General features: G+C 35.4%; 2 protein-coding genes across 2 annotated transcripts; both read right to left on the bottom strand.

Annotated features, from left to right (window-relative positions):
* Positions 1 to 1096: 1096 nt before the first annotated feature.
* On the bottom strand, positions 1097 to 1819 carry LOC113351666. Its single transcript, XM_026595609.1, has 2 exons — positions 1621 to 1819; positions 1097 to 1554 (listed from the first exon to the last, which is right to left on the bottom strand). Exons 1-2 carry the CDS (start codon positions 1817 to 1819, stop codon positions 1097 to 1099), a joined length of 657 nt encoding a protein of 218 aa, XP_026451394.1.
* Positions 1820 to 4056: 2237 nt separating this feature from the next.
* On the bottom strand, positions 4057 to 4779 carry LOC113351665. The gene is made up of 2 exons (XM_026595608.1): positions 4581 to 4779; positions 4057 to 4514 (listed from the first exon to the last, which is right to left on the bottom strand). Exons 1-2 carry the CDS (start codon positions 4777 to 4779, stop codon positions 4057 to 4059), a joined length of 657 nt encoding a protein of 218 aa, XP_026451393.1.
* Positions 4780 to 13472: the final 8693 nt, after the last annotated feature.

Genomic DNA, 13472 nt, shown 5'->3' with positions numbered 1-13472 from the left:
TAATCTTTAAAGCTTTAATAACCAATAAATAACTAATTAAATCATCTAAAAGAGTTGATGATATTTTATTACAATCCCAATCATAAATCCTATGCAAACTACTAATAATAGCACCAAAACCGATCTCTACGCTTTTCCGCCATTAACTCCTTGTGGTGCCATAAAATCTGGAATTTTTTGTCATTAAACGACGTGAGTTGTGACACCCAGTAGGAAAAGAAGCAACAAAACATTTTATCAAACATTTTCAATTCTTTTAAAAACAACTAGCATGGTTAATAGCATCACAAATACATGGAAACACCACATCCATAAGAACAATCAAATCAATCACATCAAATCCGCTCGCCCCAGGGAGCCCCATGTGGGTTTAGGGAACAAAACCGTTCCCAAGGATATCTAGTATCCCATCATAGTTGTTTTTAAGAATCACAATCTATGGACCGCAGCCCAACATACATAATCATACTCACAACATCGATTATCATTCATATATGAATCAAAACTTACAAAATAAAATTAATTAAAAGAAACTTAAATAAAAAGAAGGTTTTTGATTGTGTTGCGCCTACCTCAAACGCTAGCAATAATCCTTAGGAAGAACAGTAATGAGATCAATAACCAACTAATATCAAGGCCGCTCCAATTCTACGAACTAATCACCGTCGTATTATTTTTTTTTGTTTTCTTCTGTGTTATATATTTATAGTATACTAAACCTAAAAGGATTACTAATGACCTAAACTTTGTGGTCGACACTATATGCTAAACTACAAGGCCTCCTTGTATCTTAGGCCAAAAAGAAACGAATGAATATTATAACTTTTGTAAGGCCCATTAACAAAAGAAATGACTAATACTTATTAGGCCCATTAGAAAAATCCATAGCCGTACAACTACAACAAAAAAAATCAAAGAGGATAAAACCACATATTACTGCAATATCATTTCAGGAAAAGACTATACTACCCTTATTTCATGAAATGACAAAACTACCCTTGTATACTAAATGACAAAAATGCCCTTGAAATTTGGGACGGGCTTTACAGCTCTATCCCCCTTAAATGAAATTTCGTCACGAAATTTAGAGGTTACCTTAGAAAAGTTCAGGATATTTGCTCCGCATTTCGGGCTCTAATTCCCATGTCGCTTCCTCAATGTCTCTCTCAGCAATCATCGCTCTTTCCACTATCTCAATATAAGAGGTAATCTTCAAAATAGACAACCTACCCTTAATTGAAGGTCTAAGTCCCTCCTGAAACTTAAAAGCCTTCAGCTCTTCATTCTCCACCAGATGAATAGCAAAACGAGAAAGTTCTTCAAACTTGGCTTGGTACTGTGCTACGGTCATATTTCTCTGAGTCAACTGCATAAACTCGATCATGCGTTGGTTTCGTGCAGTTTGTGGAAAGTACTTATTTAGGAAGGCGAGTCGAAATTCTACCCAGGTAAACAGACCGTCATTCCTAGAACGACGAGTCAAGTCCCACCAGCGAGTGGCCTCACCCTCAAGCTTAAAAACAGCAAGATCCAGCTTATCCTCGTCATTCACGCCTAATAGGGTGAATATTTTCTCAATCTAATCTATCCAATCTTCAGCGACTAGTGGATCAGGACTACCTTTAAAGGAATCGAGATTTTGTTCACTAAACCTTCTAACTAACAAAGCTCGTTGATTAGGTGGTGGAGGGGGAGGAGGTGAATTCTGATTAAGATTCACTTGTTGTTGCATCGCTTGAGCAACAACATTCAAAGCACGAACAACCTCACCGAAACCCTCATCATGTGGGACGGCTAAACCATTCGTACGACGAGACATGTCCTGATTGAAGGACATTAAATTATAAGTAACACAGAGAGAATTATCTATGCAAAAGAAGTGTAACCTATTACGCATTCAAACAACAACAATCAACAGATACACGAACAATTTCACATTCAAGCATATAGACGTACCGACTTATTCAGAAACTAGCCTGCCCAAAGGATCAGACTAGCTCTGATACCAAACTGTAACAACCCAAATTTCGGGCCTGGATTTCAACCCAAATCCAAAACCCAAAATCCAAAATGCTACCTTAAATATCAGGCCCTGACTTCCATACTTGGCCCAAGTCCAAACGACTAATTCTTTGTTTAATCTTTATTTATGTTTAATTCAGAAATTCTGTTGCAGCGGATACATAAAAATTATTTTCGGAACATCTAACCGTTAATTTGACGTGATTTTTAATTTACATGAACCCTAAAGAAATATACTTTATCAGAAAAATTAATTTCACCGTTAAAAGTTCCATATTAAATCCAAAATAATTACGTTTTTAAGAAAGATTCATAAAACAGAAACTGACGCCAGGTCACTCAAATAATTTTACTGAGTCCAATACGAATCCATAAATTATTATAATTATATTTTCTGAATCCTAACTTATCTCCTTTCCAGTAATAAAATTTCTAGGATTTTTAGTTTATCTTAAATACCTTTTGACCATAGTCAAACGAGTAGTTGACCAGTACTGCAGAAACGTACAACAATGACGATTCGTTTTAGAAAAATCATATCAATTCACTCACAACTTCAAATTTTCTTTGGTCGATCATTATGAAAAGATAAAAGAACCATATTTGAGTTTTCAGTAGACTCTAAAGGCTAAAACACGACATAGAATATTTAAAAAAAATAGACAACTTCAGTAAAATTGAATCTGACAGAAAACGTCTGATCCTTGTACAGTGAAAACAATTGATTTAAAAATACTTCTGGAACTGAGAAAATTATGAAATTTTTATATGTACATATTGAGAGATTTTTACATGTAACATAAAAAATGAGACGAAAAAGTATTATATAATAATTATGATAGACAGTCAAACTGACATGATCCAGAAATTTCCATTATTCAATCAAATAGAGTAGTCTAAACAAAGCATTGTTTTCTTTGGTTATACATTAACCCAATAATCTTTAAAGCTTTAATAACCAATAAATAACTAATTAAATCATCTAAAAGAGTTGATGATATTTTATTACAATCCCAATCATAAATCCTATGCAAACTACTAATAATAGCACCAAAACCGATCTCTACGCTTTTCCGCCATTAACTCCTTGTGGTGCCATAAAATCTGGAATTTTTTGTCATTAAACGACGTGAGTTGTGACACCCAGTAGTAAAAGAAGCAACAAAACATTTTATCAAACATTTTCAATTCTTTTAAAAACAACTAGCATGGTTAATAGCATCACAAATACATGGAAACACCACATCCATAAGAACAATCAAATCAATCACATCAAATCCGCTCGCCCCAGGGATCCCCACGTGGGTTTAGGGAACAAAACCGTTCCCAAGGATATCTCGTATCCCATCATAGTTGTTTTTAAGAATCACAATCTATGGACCGCAGCCCAACATACATAATCATACTCACAACATCGATTATCATTCATATATGAATCAAAACTTACAAAATAAAATTAATTAAAAGAAACTTAAATAAAAAGAAGGTTTTTGATTGTGTTGCGCCTACCTCAAACGCTAGCAATAATCCTTAGGAAGAACAGTAATGAGATCAATAACCAACTAATATCAAGGCCGCTCCAATTCTACGAACTAATCACCGTCGTATTATTTTTTTTTTGTTTTCTTCTGTGTTATATATTTATAGTATACTAAACCTAAAAGGATTACTAATGACCTAAACTTTGTGGTCGACACTATATGCTAAACTACAAGGCCTCCTTGTATCTTAGGCCCAAAAGAAACGAATGAATATTATAACTTTTGTAAGGCCCATTAACAAAAGAAATGACTAATACTTATTAGGCCCATTAGAAAAATCCATAGCCGTACAACTACAACAAAAAAAATCAAAGAGGATAAAACCACATATTACTGCAATATCATTTCAGGAAAAGACTATACTACCCTTATTTCATGAAATGACAAAACTACCCTTGTATACTAAATGACAAAAATGCCCTTGAAATTTGGGACGGGCTTTACAGCTCTATCCCCCTTAAATGAAATTTCCTCACGAAATTTAGAGGTTACCTTAGAAAAGTTCAGGATATTTGCTCCGCATTTCGGGCTCTAATTCCCATGTCGCTTCCTCAATGTCTCTCTCAGCAATCATCGCTCTTTCCACTATCTCATTATAAGAGGTAATCTTCAAAATAGACAACCTACCCTTAATTGAAGGTCTAAGTCCCTCCTGAAACTTAAAAGCCTTCAGCTCTTCATTCTCCACCAGATGAATAACAAAACGAGAAAGTTCTTCAAACTTGGCTTGGTACTGTGCTACGGTCATATTTCTCTGAGTCAACTGCATAAACTCGATCATGCGTTGGTTTCGTGCAGTTTGTGGAAAGTACTTATTTAGGAAGGCGAGTCGAAATTCTACCCAGGTAAACAGACCGTCATTCCTAGAACGACGAGTCAAGTCCCACCAGCGAGTGGCCTCACCCTCAAGCTTAAAAACAGCAAGATCCAGCTTATCCTCGTCATTCACGCCTAATAGGGTGAATATTTTCTCAATCTAATCTATCCAATCTTCAGCGACTAGTGGATCAGGACTACCTTTAAAGGAATCGAGATTTTGTTCACTAAACCTTCTAACTAACAAAGCTCGTTGATTAGGTGGTGGAGGGGGAGGAGGTGAATTCTGATTAAGATTCACTTGTTGTTGCATCGCTTGAGCAACAACATTCAAAGCACGAACAACCTCACCGAAACCCTCATCATGTGGGACGGCTAAACCATTCGTACGACGAGACATGTCCTGATTGAAGGACATTAAATTATAAGTAACACAGAGAGAATTATCTATGCAAAAGAAGTGTAACCTATTACGCATTCAAACAACAACAATCAACAGATACACGAACAATTTCACATTCAAGCATATAGACGTACCGACTTATTCAGAAACTAGCCTGCCCAAAGGATCAGACTAGCTCTGATACCAAACTGTAACAACCCAAATTTCGGGCCTGGATTTCAACCCAAATCCAAAACCCAAAATCCAAAATGCTACCTTAAATATCAGGCCCTGACTTCCATACTTGGCCCAAGTCCAAACGACTAATTCTTTGTTTAATCTTTATTTATGTTTAATTCAGAAATTCTGTTGCAGCGGATACATAAAAATTATTTTCGGAACATCTAACCGTTAATTTGACGTGATTTTTAATTTACATGAACCCTAAAGAAATATACTTTATCAGAAAAATTAATTTCACCGTTAAAAGTTCCATATTAAATCCAAAATAATTACGTTTTTAAGAAAGATTCATAAAACAGAAACTGACGCCAGGTCACTCAAATAATTTTACTGAGTCCAATACGAATCCATAAATTATTATAATTATATTTTCTGAATCCTAACTTATCTCCTTTCCAGTAATAAAATTTCTAGGATTTTTAGTTTATCTTAAATACCTTTTGACCATAGTCAAACGAGTAGTTGACCAGTACTGCAGAAACGTACAACAATGACGATTCGTTTTAGAAAAATCATATCAATTCACTCACAACTTCAAATTTTCTTTGGTCGATCATTATGAAAAGATAAAAGAACCATATTTGAGTTTTCAGTAGACTCTAAAGGCTAAAACACGACATAGAATATTTAAAAAAAATAGACAACTTCAGTAAAATTGAATCTGACAGAAAACGTCTGATCCTTGTACAGTGAAAACAATTGATTTAAAAATACTTCTGGAACTGAGAAAATTATGAAATTTTTATATGTACATATTGAGAGATTTTTACATGTAACATAAAAAATGAGACGAAAAAGTATTATATAATAATTATGATAGACAGTCAAACTGACATGATCCAGAAATTTCCATTATTCAATCAAATAGAGTAGTCTAAACAAAGCATTGTTTTCTTTGGTTATACATTAACCCAATAATCTTTAAAGCTTTAATAACCAATAAATAACTAATTAAATCATCTAAAAGAGTTGATGATATTTTATTACAATCCCAATCATAAATCCTATGCAAACTACTAATAATAGCACCAAAACCGATCTCTACGCTTTTCCGCCATTAACTCCTTGTGGTGCCATAAAATCTGGAATTTTTTGTCATTAAACGACGTGAGTTGTGACACCCAGTAGTAAAAGAAGCAACAAAACATTTTATCAAACATTTTCAATTCTTTTAAAAACAACTAGCATGGTTAATAGCATCACAAATACATGGAAACACCACATCCATAAGAACAATCAAATCAATCACATCAAATCCGCTCGCCCCAGGGATCCCCACGTGGGTTTAGGGAACAAAACCGTTCCCAAGGATATCTCGTATCCCATCATAGTTGTTTTTAAGAATCACAATCTATGGACCGCAGCCCAACATACATAATCATACTCACAACATCGATTATCATTCATATATGAATCAAAACTTACAAAATAAAATTAATTAAAAGAAACTTAAATAAAAAGAAGGTTTTTGATTGTGTTGCGCCTACCTCAAACGCTAGCAATAATCCTTAGGAAGAACAGTAATGAGATCAATAACCAACTAATATCAAGGCCGCTCCAATTCTACGAACTAATCACCACCGTATTATTTATTTTTTGTTTTCTTCTGTGTTATATATTTATAGTATACTAAACCTAAAAGGATTACTAATGACCTAAACTTTGTGGTCGACACTATATGCTAAACTACAAGGCCTCCTTGTATCTTAGGCCCAAAAGAAACGAATGAATATTATAACTTTTGTAAGGCCCATTAACAAAAGAAATGACTAATACTTATTAGGCCCATTAGAAAAATCCATAGCCGTACAACTACAACAAAAAAAATCAAAGAGGATAAAACCACATGTTACTGCAATATCATTTCAGAAAAAGACTATACTACCCTTATTTCATGAAATGACAAAACTACCCTTGTATACTAAATGACAAAAATGCCCTTGAAATTTGGGACGGGCTTTACAGATATACTTTTATCTAGATTGAGTCTGACTGTCTAGTTGATTCTCTAGAAAGTATATTGGAGTTAGTCCATACGGATTGCTAATCGAAATATTGGGTGAGGTTGTTAGACCTCGCTTTTTCACTAGAGTCAACTTCATATAGGTTAGCTTGAAAGTATTAGGATATGAGACATTACAAGTATTGCGAAGACTTGAAGAAGTAAGAAGCTACAACGACAACATCATCCTTCCACTTGAGGTTAGTGATATTTGACTTGAACTGTTTGATTCCCTAACATATCTTTCAAGTCGTGCATATTGAAAATGAAACCGTAAAGCATGAACACTCCAGATATACATAGTATTAAGGAATACAACATGAAATTTATTGCTTAACCTTTAAACTTTGTAGACATCGACATAATCGTTTAAATGCTATTGTGATTATGTATGGGTATGAGGTGAGGATTTCATCCTAGGAAACAATGTTTTTACATGTGTTTTAAGGAAGTAAGTTCATAAACTTGTTTATGAATCGAAAAGGAAATCGCCAGGCGTTATTGGGATTGTTATTCATTGCATATCTTGTTGACATCCAATATGTGTGATTTAGTATAACCGCTCACGACTTGTTTGTGTTCTTGGTAAAACTATTTACAAAGGCCTGACTATGTATTGGTATGACTTTTATTAGTGAAACCGATCTTAAGCAATCACCTGAGATGGTATGATCAAGTTTGTGATTTGTTGAACCGAATCTGGGTAAAGGGGAACCGATCCTATGAATAGGTGCAACACATCACAAAGGGGAATCGATCCTTGTATGAGGTGCAACAAGTTTGTAGCATAAAGGGGAACCGATCCTATGGACATGTGTAACACAATGTTAAGCAAAGGGGAACCGATCCTATGGACATGTGCAACACATATAAGTTAGATACTATATATATATGGAGAACCGATCCTAGTACCTAGTCAACCGAATTTTGGAAAGCTAGTGTGACTATGCACAATACTCACATGGAGGTAGAACCGAAACTTGTTTTGGTAGAACCGTTAAACTCATGATTTGTGATTGAGTGTTTCTTAATCAATCGCGTAGTTCTTGAAAGTCAGATGAACCAATTCTAAACTTGTTTGGAAGTGTGGAAAATCGGTTTCAAGGTTGTAAGTATGAAAGAGGACTTACAAAGTAAGGATTTCGACATACTTTGAACACGTACAATAATGTTTATCTTTTATTGTTCAAAGTTATTCCTTAATAGCTACAGGAAGAAAATCCCAGGATCGAAATATAAATAAGTTAAGAATCTTTTAATTAAGGTTGTTAATTTTATTTTAGGAAAATGAGAATTAGTAATGTGCGTTTACTAGTTGAGATTTTCCAAAGAGATTTTCGGTCATTATTTTGGACAGAGCATTTCCAGGAATTATGGTAACTGAATTTGGAATATATTGAATATCTTTGAGAATATTTTAGGTTTTGGAAATTCCTTGGTGTCAAAACTTCCTTGTCTATAAATACTTGAAGTTTTCATTTCTATCAAACTAATCCTTCGTGACAGCAAACTTCCTCGGTTATGTTGTTACTGGTGTAGCCTCCTATTCGGAGAGGAGAGTAACCTAATTAGGCGAAATCTCTTACGACCGCTCAGTTTAAAATCTTCTTTGGGATTGAGAAGCTCTACGAGTACCGTTGGTGGGAAACTAGATAATTGTGGTTTGTTTTGTGTTTTCGATTGATTTGATTGGCTAATGGTGGTTGAACTTTAGTTGCACCTAGTTTGTTTATGCTTGAGAATCTTCTCTTCTGATATAAGATTCACTCAAACTAGATCGAAGTTTCGACGGGGATCTTTAGACTATTGTTAGTTCTAAAGACGATCTTCTGATAATCCATTGTTAACAGACTCCGTTCTGTGCGTGATTGATCACAAGAGATTCAAGTTGTTGTGTGTAGGTTTTATTGAAGATCCAAGAAGCTTTGAAGACAAAGAAGATATTGAAGATTTCTGATTTGGGGTTCATAATCTTTGGTGTGCACAATACTTGTTTCGGGATAAGAGGATCCAACTATAATCGGTTTATCCTTGTGGTACATTGGATTGCTTAGTTGTGTAGATCGGCATCAATACAATTCTTTGTGATTAAAAGTATTGATTGCAAAATATTAACAATTACCTTTGATGATTGAACATAAGATAGATCTAAGAACCCGACGAAGGAGTTCATGTTAAGATAAACAGAAGAGCCTTTGTCCGACTCACATCACTTGGTTGAATAGAGTTGATACCAAACAGATTGTTGTTCCTTTACTGTTTGGAATACGAACCAAAGAAATTGTTCCAAGTACGTGACTTGTTCATAAGTTGGAGGCGTGGGAATACAGACAGAACTAGGTGAACTATAGGTTTAGTTGCTTGGTCTCAACTATACGAAGTTGGTTTAATTTTGTGTAGCGGCTGAATCCTGAGAGTATTCAATTCTGGACAAGGTCCCGAGGTTTTTCTGCATTTTCGATTTCCTCGTTAACAAAATCTTGTTGTGTCATTTACTTTATATTTCCGCATTATAATTGTTTTATTATAATTAAAGTAAATTACACAAACGTTAATTCCTATTTACTTGATAAGAAATCCTATTATGTTTGGTTAAGTCCGAAACTTTTTATCAAGTAAACATACTTCATTGTTCTATTGTCTCGATCTCGTATCCATAGACGATCACACGAAGTGTGAACCGATTAATTGCATTGTCTCGACTCAGTCCATAGACAATCATTTCCGGAGAAAGGACTTATAGGTAGTAAAAGTTTTAGCTTGAGGTATATTTGGGTTCCCTCGCCTTTTCACCAAGCAGCTTTAGACTTCGTGCAAGTAGTCACATGATGCTGGAGACCTAGGGTAATGGCATGGATGATAGCATTTAACTCGCCAGAATTTTGCTTTGCAGCAAGAACTTCTAAAGGATCATACTCACCAATATCCTTTGGAGTAGTTACACCATTCACTGTAACTAAGGGAGGATCACAGATATTAACAACCGTAACCCATGCTTGATAATCACGTGCTTGAAGAAAGGCACGCATAATAATTTTCCACCATAAGTAATTTAAGCCATCGAAGACTGGTGGTACGTTTATAGAGATAACAATTCTGTCCATCTACAGATCCCTACAAACACAAACTTATAAGGTCTTAAATGTGTTTGCCTGCTCTGATACCAATTTAAAAAGCGGGGGTATAACAACCACACCCAATATTTCGTTCGTCAATCTGAATAAACAAACTCCAATATACTTTCAATATAATTAACTAGACAATCAGACTCATTCTATAGAAAAGTATATCAAAGAGTTATATCTAAATTTCTCAATTCAATTTGTAATCAAACAAATAGTAATTTACGAACCCGATTGAATAATAGAAATAACTTGGACGGTATCACAAACCAATATCCAAGTGTCAATCAATTCAATCAACAACCCAAAGGTCAGATTCAAGAACTGATTGAACTTAAGCACAACCTGTGATATTTCTATTACATAACAAAATATAATGCGGAAAAGAAATAACACAGACACCAAAATTTTGTTAACGAGAAAAACTGCAAATGCATAAAAACCCCGGGACCTAGTCCAGCTTTGAACACCACACTGTATTAAGCCTCTACAGACACTAGCCTCCTACCAATGAACTTCATACTGGAATGTACTTGAGCCCTAATCAATCTCACACTGATCAAGGTACAGTTGTGCTCCTTACGTCTCTGAACTCTAGCAGGATTCTACGCACTTGATTCCCTTAGCTGATCTCACCCACAACCAAGAGTTGCTACGAACCAAAGTCGAAGACTTGATAAACAAATCTGTCTCATACAGAAAAGTCTATTGGAATAGATAAATCTGTCTCCCACAGAAATACCTATGAGTTTTGTTCCGTCTTTTGATAAATCAAGGTGCACAAGAACCAATTAATAAAACAGACTTATATTCCCGAAGAACAGCCTAGTATTATCAATCACCTCACAATAATATTAATCATGTTGAAGCGGAACAAGATATTGTGGAATCACAAACGATGTGACGAAGATGTTTGTGACTACTTTTAATCTTGCCTGTTGAAGATAATTCTCAAGAAAATCTTAGCAAAGATAATACTCAATCACGATAGTAAAAGTAAGATCAGAACACGCAACTACAGATAAAATAATTGGGTCTGGCTTCACAATCCTAATGAAGTCTTCAACTCATTAACCTACAGGGTTTCGTGAAAAACCTAAGGTTAAAGGAAAATCGACTCTAGTCGCAACTAGTATCACACAGAAGGTGTGAGGATTAAGTTTCCCAGTTGCTAGATTTCTTCCTTATATAGTTTTCAAATCAGGGTTTGCAATCTAAGTTACCTTGGTAACAAAGCATTCAATATTCATCGTTAGATGAAAACCTAATTAGATTCAAGCTAATATCTTTCAACCGTCAGATCGAACTTAGCTTGTTATATACAAATGAAATGTACCTTCATTTAGGTTTGAGTAACCATATCTAAACGTGTACACTAGGTTGGCTCAACAATAGTTAACAAAAGTTAGCTATATGAACACTCTCATATCAACCTTATTCATCTTAACCATAACTAGTTCAAATGACTCAAATGAAACTAGTTATACAGTTGTTCAATTGCTATATTCTCATAGAAGTATACGAGAACACAATTGGAGCAAAATGGGTTTGATTCACTCGAATCAATTCATGAACATTATATCCACGGCTTGCAAAGAATGCATTCCTTATTATATAAATGTATTAGTTCATGAACAAACCGATTTTAGAACTTTAACCACTCAAGTATGCAAACGGGTTCACATACTTAAGTATCCGGTGTGAGTTTGGGTTCACCAGGTATGCAAATGGGTACACATACTTCCAAACACAGCAAAAATTCCCGGACCCAAACCCTTCGCCAGTACGCGTACGAGTATGTGTACTTAGGCACTCGGGATTTCACAAATAACAGGTACGCATACGGGTATGCATACTATAGTTCCGGTCCTGGATCACATATGCAAGAACACTGATAGACGCATTTATGTGTCTAATTTGTCCCAATTGTTTATATTGTTAGTGCTCGATTTTGTACTTATTTGGTTATTTTATGTCTTTGTAGGTGTTTTTGGAGAAATAAGCTTTTGCGGCGAAATTGGCTCAAAATGTGGCATTTGAACCTCCGTAGATAACGTACCAGAAGCACCCCAGAAATACCCCGGAGGAACCCTGAAAAAGTGTTGAAAATATCCCAGAAAAATTACTATTTGCACCCAAGGGGAAAGTGTTATTCGGACTCTCACTATGGATAAGGGGTAACCCAATTCGGACATGTGCTAAAGGGACACCAGAACTGGATAAGGGGGAGGTCACCTTCACAGTTTGAAAACAAATTTTGGCGGGAAAATTTCCTTTCACCAGACAGATTTAGGGTTGGATTTTCGGACGAGTTTTAATGAGATTCAATCACTGATTCTCATGGGCTGGACGTGATATGGATATACAATTCTAGTATGGATGATTTCATGGGCTTAATTGGGCTAGAATATCCGGGAGAAGCAATCAAAGTTAAAACAGAGAGACGTGTCCTGTTGTGCACTTTCAAAGATTTTGTGGAGATTTTGGGAGAGTTTTACGCTGGATAATCATGTATTTGGTCCTGTTCAAGTCATAGGAAGAGTTTGGTGGCTATTTTATAGCTAACAGACGCGTACAAACACTGACAGAGGTGATTATTGTTTCAACGGCAGAGAAGAAAAAAAAAGAGATTCTATCGGGATTTCTTTGAGCTGTGAAGTATATAAGAGGTGTAGAGAAGTTAGAAAAGGTTTTGTCGAGAGTTTGGGGAGGTTTGGAGGCGAGCAGAGAGGCGCAGGAGGAGTTGCAGAGAAGTTACCTGCTGCTGCTGCTGCTGCTGCCATTAACACGCCTGAAGAACACGAAGAACGGACTCTCAGCAGCAGTCGTTTATCAACAGCAACATCGACTGTCGATTGTGGGTCGTAGTTCTTCAACGACAACAGCAACTCAGCTCTGTCGTTGATTCTGGACGTCTTCTGTGGGTCGCATAGTTCTGTTTTACATCAATTTCTTGTATTTCTCTTCATTGTAAAACACTTTTGAGCATCAATGAATTATTTTGAGAGCATTTTTACTATGATGAGTTAAACCCCAACACTGGGGCGACGGAGGAGGCCGAGCTTCATAAATGGGTAATTTTATTAATTCTTTTTAAGACTTTTGCATTAAAAATTAATTGAAATATGATTTGATTAAATTGGGTGTTATTTGATTAGATGGGTCATGCTTAGCTTAGGTGATTTGATGTTCCATGCTTAATATTTACAACCAATGTTTTGAGAATCGACTTTGGCAAAATAAGAGTCCATATATGTTTTGAGCTATTATTGTTGAGAATAAATCATTAAGCCTTATGTTATGAAGATTGGCCGAATCATTAGTCCCAGTACCTCTCTACCAAT

This window comes from Papaver somniferum, chromosome 2 (genome assembly GCF_003573695.1).
Source record: "Papaver somniferum cultivar HN1 chromosome 2, ASM357369v1, whole genome shotgun sequence".
In the NCBI taxonomy this organism is placed as follows: Eukaryota; Viridiplantae; Streptophyta; class Magnoliopsida; order Ranunculales; family Papaveraceae; genus Papaver; species Papaver somniferum.
The sequence above is the reverse complement of the archived record's forward strand: the minus strand, read 5'-3'. Positions and strand labels throughout refer to the sequence as shown.

Excerpts from the sequence above, each read along its gene's own strand:
- LOC113351666 (XM_026595609.1), bottom strand. The coding sequence starts at position 1,819 with ATGTCTCGTCGTACGAATGGTTTAGCCGTCCCACATGATGAGGGTTTC. Across the intron at positions 1,555-1,620 it reads AAATCTCGATTCCTTTAAAG|GCGTGAATGACGAGGATAAG; the intron begins GTAGTCCTGATC and ends TCACCCTATTAG.
- LOC113351665 (XM_026595608.1), bottom strand. The coding sequence starts at position 4,779 with ATGTCTCGTCGTACGAATGGTTTAGCCGTCCCACATGATGAGGGTTTC. Across the intron at positions 4,515-4,580 it reads AAATCTCGATTCCTTTAAAG|GCGTGAATGACGAGGATAAG; the intron begins GTAGTCCTGATC and ends TCACCCTATTAG.